The sequence below is a fragment of the Malus domestica genome, chromosome 06, assembly GCF_042453785.1.
Source record: "Malus domestica chromosome 06, GDT2T_hap1".
Classification (NCBI taxonomy): domain Eukaryota; kingdom Viridiplantae; phylum Streptophyta; class Magnoliopsida; order Rosales; family Rosaceae; genus Malus; species Malus domestica.
The window spans coordinates 6,180,524-6,189,049 of NC_091666.1; the positions used below are offsets into that span (position 1 = coordinate 6,180,524).

The 8,526-nt window shown below is 34.5% G+C and overlaps 1 protein-coding gene across 1 annotated transcript; it reads right to left on the reverse strand.

Moving 5' to 3' along the window:
* Positions 1-3,857: 3,857 nt before the first annotated feature.
* On the reverse strand, positions 3,858-8,269 carry LOC103420179 (calcineurin B-like protein 1). The gene is made up of 9 exons (XM_008358243.4): positions 7,986-8,269; positions 7,160-7,307; positions 6,584-6,666; positions 6,108-6,167; positions 5,540-5,648; positions 5,354-5,406; positions 4,814-4,894; positions 4,369-4,481; positions 3,858-4,276 (listed from the first exon to the last, which is right to left on the reverse strand). Exons 2-9 carry the CDS (start codon positions 7,236-7,238, stop codon positions 4,213-4,215), a joined length of 642 nt encoding a protein of 213 aa, XP_008356465.3. The 5' UTR covers positions 7,239-7,307; positions 7,986-8,269; the 3' UTR covers positions 3,858-4,212.
* Between the last annotated feature and the right edge of the window lie 257 nt (positions 8,270-8,526).

Below are 8,526 nucleotides of genomic sequence, written 5' to 3' on the forward strand. Positions count from 1 at the left end.
TCCATATACATCATGGCCGCATCACTTTTGTTAAATTTTTAGGGTGGGCAATCAAATTATTATTGCTTGGGTTTGAAACCCTACTGATTCGAATCATAATTTATTGATTTGTCAATTTAAGGAGTATCGGATATTTAGGACCTTTCAATCGTTTGATTTTTTTTGCCAAAAACACAAAAATCAATATTTGACAGTTGAAAAACCCAGAGCACCATATAATTTATTGTTGTGGCTCCTCTCGTTTAGTTTTACAATCATCTCCATAACACTTGTGGCTCATTTACTAATCCGTAATCAGAATGTGATGAATTGAATTGATAAGGAATTGAACTGAAGATAAGTTGGGGTGGGTAAGAATCAGAATTAGATTCATATAGAAACTGTTTGCTAAATTTTTTAGGAATCAAAGGCAGGATTACTATTGAACCATAAAAACTTTTTACTAATTCACATGAATTGAAACTTTTTTTTTTATTTATTTTTTTTGAACAAATGATATTATCTACACTAAAGGGGAGGGGTGGGCTTAGCCTTACAATGGACTAGTAATAATGTGGTTCAAATTCAACTTTGGCGAGAATCGAACCAAAGGCGTCTCACTTACAAGTGAAGAGGAATACCACTTGACCGTTATACTGCAAGGTCCCTTAATTTTCCAAGTAATTGAAATTATTTTATATGCTAATTCTTTTTTATTTAGGGAACTTTAATAAAAAAAACTTCTGATACTGTTTACTTTAACGAAAAACCACATTTTTACACTAAAAAGTCAATCCTAGTACTATTCACTTTACCATTTATTTTGTCCTTATCGTTAAAACTCGAAGTTTTTAAGCCATTTTCATTAGTTTTCCTTTTTATTTATTTATTTTCTGGTAAAACTTTATTTTCATTTTATATTTAACTTTGTGAAAACTTTTTTTTTTATTTAATATTGTGAATTTTTTTTTTTGTTGCTAAGAGAACAAAATTTGGTGTTGGATTAATGCGAAGGGAACAGTAGCACAATCTGGTAGTATTCTTTTTCACTTGTAAGTGAAAGATCTTAGGTTCGAATCTCGTAAATGACAAATTTCATAGCAAATTAAATTACCCATTATGGAGGTTAACCGAACTCTCCCCTCCCTTTAGTTTAAATATATTGTTACACTCAAAAAATTAAAAAAAAAAAAAACATGAGGGCAAGATGAGGAGAAGAAATCCATTCCAAATTTTTTATAAACACCATATTCCGTATCGAATTCAATTTCTTCTGATTGCCCTTACGTAAAGGTAGGGCTGGAAAAAAATCCTAAAAATACCAAACCAAACCGAAATTTTCCCGAAACCGAACCAAAATATTCCCAAACCGAAAAATTCCCGAACCGAAATTTCCCAAACCGAAAAATTCCCGAAATTTCGGTACGGGAATCGGTCTCACGTTTTTGGGATTTCAGTATTCCCAAACCGAACTGAAAAATATACATATATATTATTTAATTTTTAAATATATAATTAGAATTTTAATAGCCGTTGGATTATGTTGAGATTTAATCTCAGCCGTTGCATGTAAATCAAAGTTATCAACCCCCCAACCCGTGTCTGACTCTCTCTCGCTCTCTCTCTCTCGGTCTCTCAACCTCATACCTAAAACCTCACCTCACCTCACCTCAGTATATGGATGGGCAATGGTTATGCGGGCGGGTAACCGCGGTTAATTTACCCATAACCGTTTATGCTCATATCCGCATAACCGTTTACCCGTTGGGTAATTGCCTAAACGGTTATACCCATACCCATAACCATTTATAAACGGTTAACCATACCCATAACCGCATACTCATTTAACCGTAACCGTTTAATACCCGTTTACCCATTTACCCTTTTTAACCCATTTATCCTTTTTTTTTTTTACCATAACCCATTTTTCACCCGTCTACATGTTTTTTAACAACTTAAAAATTAAAAAAAAATTGTCATAATATTAATCCCTGCAAGGATTTTCTAGCTTCTGCTTGTTGTTTGCCTTGTGTTGGCTTTCTGTTTGGTTGGCTTCTTAGCCCAGGTTCTGTTGTTCCAGTTTTCAAAAAAAAAACAAAAAAAAAAATAGAAAGATGCAGTATTCAAATTGAAGAGAGGTGATTGTTGGGTTAATAACCCAACTTTCCATCCCTTGTCAAACAGCCCCGTATGTGTTTGTTTGTGTATATATATATATATTCTCATCCCCTGTCAAACAGCCCCGTATGTGTGTGTCTATATATATATATATATATTTTTTTTTTTTAAATATTCAACATTACATATATAAAATAAATGGGTAAACGGTTACCCATTTATAACCGCGGTTAATACCCATAACCACCCATTTAAATTTCACGGGTAAACGGTTATACCCATAACCGTTTAATTATCTAAACGGTTACCCATAACCATAACCGTGAAGTTTAAATGGGCGGGTAACCACGGTTATCCATAACCGGGGGTATTTTGCCCATCCCTACCTCAGTATCTCCTCGTCTATTTGTCTCTCCTCCCACATCCGTCGCCTGAATCCCGAATCTACCCACACCAGTCGTCATTCCTCTCAGTCATCACTCCTCACCTTAATCGCACCTTTACCCACTGTCCTTACCATCCGAATTCGGCTCCTAAATCGATCTTTCGGTCTCATTCCGCACTCCTCCTCCTCACTGCAAAAGGTAAGAAATTCCTACAATAAACTCAACCAAAGTTCATACAAATTGTTTGATTCCAAATTCGATTAGAAAATTTGAATTTGGGTTTCTGAATTAGGAATTTCTGAAATTAGGGTTTCTGAAATAGGGCTTTTGGAATTAGGGATTTTGAATCGACGGAGAGGTTGCAGAGGGAATATGAGAAGTCAATGGAGTGTGGTACAACTTACAAGCTGCTGTTGTTATTCCCTTGTTTGTGTTAAATTAAATATATGAAATCTGGTTCATATGCATTCGAATAGACCGAGGCATTTCGCTTCTTTCTTTGTTTGTTTTATATTCGTTTTGGGTGAGGGGATGAATGAGGGCCCTGGGTTGTAAATGGTGTTGATTAGTATTGGACTCGGAATATGGATTACAAACATATTGATTGCAGGGAAGTGGATTAAAAAGTTAGTCTAAAATGTTACCATGATATATCAATTTTCTTTTGTTGTCCATATACAGATTGTTAACTATTACATATTTGAAAAATGGTTTCATATTGGAGATTCTCTTAAACTTATTTTTCGATTTAGCAAGCATTGAGAACTTGTTTTTGCTCTTTTCTTTCTCTCTGAAACTTCTAATGACTAACTGATTAGATCCTTAAGCATTTGCATAACATTATCTGTGCACAGCTATTGACTATTGTGCACAGATTCAGATTTCAAATTGCACAAATTGCACAAATTGCACAGATTGCATATTTTTGTCTAACAATAGATTGGGCCGCATATTGGCATTCTGCCCAAAAGCCCAAAATTTCAATATAAAATGTTGAATTTTAGCCCAAAAGCATAATATGTCAAATTTAGTCCAAAAGCCCAAAACCATTTCGGAATTCCCGATTTGTCCCGAAATCCCGAAACTATTTCGGGATTCCCGAAAATTGGGATTCCCGAAAATTTGGTTTGGGATCGATATTGAAATTGGGATTCCCGAAAATTTTGGTTTGGGAATCGGGATTAGGGTTTCGGTATGGGATCCCATACCGAACCACCCCTACGTAAAGGTGCCATTGATGATTTTATGGTGGAAGCGGAACAAACATGCTTTTGAAATGACTTTTCAGAAGGGTTGCCTAAAAAATTCCAGGAGGCCAATATATACAAACTTGTAAAACATCTTTTCTTACCATAAAAGGGGAGAAACACAACCTTATAAAACATGTTTTTGCATTCAAAATTTCCCGTTCATGGAATCGTAACATTAACCCGACTTACCCAAGCAAGTAAAAACCGCCAAAATAAAAAATGGCCAAAAAAATTCCATTACATGGAAGGTGCTTTACAATCAAACCAAAAAGAAACTACTACTGAGGTGACTTTCTTTATACCCAAACGCAGATAGCAGCTCTCTCCCCTTCCATCAATATATACCGATTTCATTCCGTTTCCTTTTTTCTTTTCTTTTTTGAGGCGACTTTCTTTGAGAGCTAGTTGATATAGTTAATATAAAAACTACAAGGAACTAAATTAAACACTAATGCATAACCTTTCTAAGCTATTGCTTCTCATGTAGCAATCTCATCAACCTCAGAATTAAATACAAAACTTGGAAATGTGGTAGTAATATCCCTGCATTTAGTAAAGAATACAAATATTTCAGAACTACGAAATTTACGAAACATTGATTTCTACGCATGAGATTGGAAAAATTTGTTCCATACCGAAGATAGGGGAGGGTCATTATCTTTAGTAATGATGGATTCTTTGAGACAAAATTGTTCCATTCATACTTGTCTATCTTCCCATCTTGATTTACATCAGCTTCCAAGAATGTCTGTCCACAAACATGAGAGAATTACATATCCAGTAAATTTGTGATGCTAAATGATGACGTATTCATAGTCTGATCAAGATCTTAGCACACGAAAGATGACTCTAAAATGTGTATACTATGAATCTCCAGATTAGTATCTCAAAATGCACCTAAATCGGTATATAATAATTTCAAGTCGATCCCAATGGGCTGGCACTAATGAGATAAATAAGATTAACCATGTTTTAGAGGACAAACAATCTGGAAGGCTTCAATGAGTTTCTGAAGAAAAATGTACACTTTTTTGTCCCTCGGGTTCTCAGGCATTTCATCAAAGACAAGTGACAACTTACCTTATCAAGAATTATCTCAATGGTCTCATCAGCCAGCTTCATTTCAGATTCACAAAGAAGTGCAATCAACATTTGTTTGACCTGCCAAAACCAAAAACAATGATTTCCAGTGTATTATTTTCTTTTTGGCTCAGATCTTTTTGCTCAAATTCTCAGAGCTACAAAAAAAAAGGAAAAAAATTAAAGAGTTTACAAGCTGCTGAAAATTTTGACTTCCATTTTGTGAGAGTCCTAACAAATTATCTTTACAAATCCTCATCCTTCTTCTGATGTTTATAAGGTTAGCTTAATATAATTTAATTTTCTAACCCATGCGTGTGCAACTCAATCACCACTGCAATAGTGTAATGTGTTGTAGTTCACCCAATACATAACAAAAAGATACTGGTTAAAGTCCCACTCCCCAAGGGAACACAATTTTTAACCAACCCTGCAATGGGTTCTGATTGTTTTATATCCTAACCCACTTGGGCATATACCCAGACGAAGCATACAATGTAAAGAAACAGGCAAAAAACACGAAGATGAACACCAATATACCTCTTGGCGCTCAATAAAGCCCGTGCTATCCAAATCATAAAGCTTGAATGAAACTGCAACACAACAGAAAGAAAAGTGCAAACTTTAGAATATAGTACAGGCATGTAGAAGTTCTGTGGTACATAAACTAAAAGAAGTCTGCTCTTTGAAATACGTTTAAGATATCTATGCGTCCATTCAACTTACAGTCAATTTTGTCTTCTAGCGAGGCATTGGGATGAAAGACATTGAGTGATCTCACAAAGTCAGTGAAGTCAATCACACCCTTCCGTTTAACGTCAAACAGATCAAATATCTGCATGTGGAGTTGGTTCAAGAACAAAAGTCAAAACTTGAACCAGAGCAGAAATTTAGGGAGGAGAATAGTTAGATTCACCATCAGTTATGATTCAGTGAAACAAGGAAATGAATACCTTCAACTACTTTAAATTTAAATTACATCTGGTTATCACTTTAGGCAGATGAAACTCATTAAACAACTGATGCAGCTGCATAAAGTTGATTGATTCACCACAATACAGAATGTGGATAAATAGATTAAGCATAAGATCAACAACCTATACAGACATGAAAGTTAAATTACTACCAGTCATCTAATATATGAACTGCTAAAAAAAAGCACAAGTTTCGAGAAATTAGTTTTATATGGTTCTGGAAATATTTTATAATTAACAGCATGATTTCAATGTTTATAGATATAATATAATCTGCACGCAAAAAAACTACACTAATAACTAAAGTAATAGATACATACCCGATTTGCGAAGAGATTTTCTTTCTTTCTATTCTTGAAAATGGCTAGCTGAAATTCTTCCTGCGTATTCACCAAGAACACTCAATGTCACATTTTCCTAACAGATATTGGCATATAACCGTTTGTAGTACTACGTTCGTAAATAGATGTTTATCAAGAAGTTTTGACCAGATAAGCATAAATAAATAAAAATAATTTTACATATAAATATGTTAATTTTTAATTCAAAAATGAATTTACAGATATATATTTGGAACCAAATTGTAAAAGCTAAACATCCTGTTACAACATGTAATACACTGCCCAATACAGTTTAACACCATGGAAACTTTCGATTGTAAAATGTCGTTAACATTCACTATGATCCCATCATTAGAACATCCAATCCTTTTCCATCCACTTTAATCAAAACTTGAATTTCTACAATAAAGCAGGCTGGGGGAGAATTAGCATGATGGTAGAAAGCAGGTACATACCTTGTTTATCAACCCATCGTCAATCACAGAACTGCTGATACTCTTATATAACTCAAAGAGTGCTTCAACTTCACTAACAGTAACTGGGGACCAAAACGAATGCGTTAAATTGGTTTGAGAATGAAAGAGTAAGTTTGTGCATGTGCTAGAGAAAGAAAAGAGATGAAATAATCAGTTTGATTATATTATGATGTTATAACATTTACTGCAACAAAGAAAATATTGTATTCAAATGCTTTGATTATCTTTTGAGGTCATAACCAATTAATTGAGGAAGAATATAAAGGTTCAGAGAGGAGCGAAAGCCTAATGCCAATAGCTTAAACTCTGGAGTAACATGAAATCCAGTGGTCTCATATTTCAGACATAAAAGATAAATATAATCGCTGGGAGAAACGAAACAAGTAGGAAAACCTGGTAAATAATAAGTTCAGATTAACAAACTGTGTACAGGGCCTTCATTGCAAACCAAGAGATTACAACAAACTACAGGGCGTAAACACATAGTCATCATCATTCAAAAGTACAGAAAACTGCAAAAACCACTAATGAAAAAGCAAACATTGAACAACTTACAAGCTGTTTGCGAAGCAAGACTCATTGGATCCTCGTGTCCAGGAAACTGCCGCCTTGCCTTAGAACTAAAGCAACCCATTTAGAGCATCTACCTAACAACACCAAAGTTCAGCTCACCCTCCCCTCCCCTCCCCAGGCCTTATGCCTCCTTTGAACCCACAAAAAGGGCAAAAAAAGCAACACATTAGTGAACAAGGCAAAAGCAGTAACTGAGCATCCTTACAATGTATCACCAAACCAATCAGAAATAGCAGATGTTAAATAAGATAATCCCATAATTATCTTGATTTGTAGCTCTAATTAGTAAAAATCTATTGCATAAATGCACAAGGAGCAGTTATAGCCATCCTTCAACTAGTTCAAAGAAAAAAAAAACATAGTCAATAAAAACTCAATCGTAACGGCCATTCAATACCATTTAAAACAAATTAATTTTTAAATGTTTGCCAAATTGAAGAGGGAGAGAAAATAATAGAAAGTTTGGAATTGTTTGCATGCAAAGTTTCATGAATGTATAGCTCCATTTTTCTCTTCAATTCTTAAAAGCTAAATAAATAAATAAATCAATTTCCATATTCTTTTGCATATAGCAACCCAATGAAATTGTTGGATTAAAACAAAACCTTGATTTTCCCAGCAACCAAACAAATAATTTCAAGAAAATATCAATACCCAGATCACTAAACCCCCCAAAATTTCAGAAAAATCAGAACTTTCTCAAAAACACAACAAAAAACCAGAAATAAATCGAACCCACAAACGATTAAAGCAAAAAGAAGCAAACTTTATAGCAGAGTAAAACAGGAAAGAATGTAAATTGACTTACCGACCAAGAATTTGGCCGGAAAAGCTTGGCTGCCAATTCTGGAGAGGGAAAAGCTAACAACACAGATTCAGAGATGCAACGAACTGGAAGGAGGCAGAAAAGCAGAGAGATGGGTTTTTTGTGGAGAAAAGGAATAGGTAAATCGGACGGTTGGGGTTGAGTTTGATCACGAACTTCTCGCGAAATTCACGCTGATTTGTCTAAATAAAAGCTTCTACCGAAAGCCAAAAAAGAAAACAAACGGTTAGTAGGAGGAGGAGGTGGGGGAGTCCACTGCACGAGGGGTGAATGCGCGTGATGGGATTTGGATCTCATTTTGTTGTTATTAACTTATTTTGGTTGTTTTTTTTGTTTTTGTTTTTTAACAAACGTTATTATATTAAAGAACATTAAAGGTGTGGACTTAGTTTTATAATAGGCAGCAATAAAGTGGTTTGAATTCGCTTTTAGTGAGAGTTGAACTTAAAATCTTTTACTTATAAATGAATATGAACACCACTAGACTGTAATACTAATTTTTTTTTTCTTGAACAAACGACAT

What these genes read in the sequence shown, in the direction of transcription:
- LOC103420179 (XM_008358243.4), bottom strand. Translation starts at nt 7,238, where the DNA reads ATGGGTTGCTTTAGTTCTAAGGCAAGGCGGCAGTTTCCTGGACACGAG. An exon ending in ACGATGGGTTGATAAACAAG is followed by an intron (nt 6,168 to 6,583) that starts GTATGTACCTGC and finishes GTGAATACGCAG; the next exon opens with GAAGAATTTCAGCTAGCCAT. An exon ending in TTGAGATAATTCTTGATAAG is followed by an intron (nt 4,482 to 4,813) that starts GTAAGTTGTCAC and finishes GTTTGTGGACAG; the next exon opens with ACATTCTTGGAAGCTGATGT.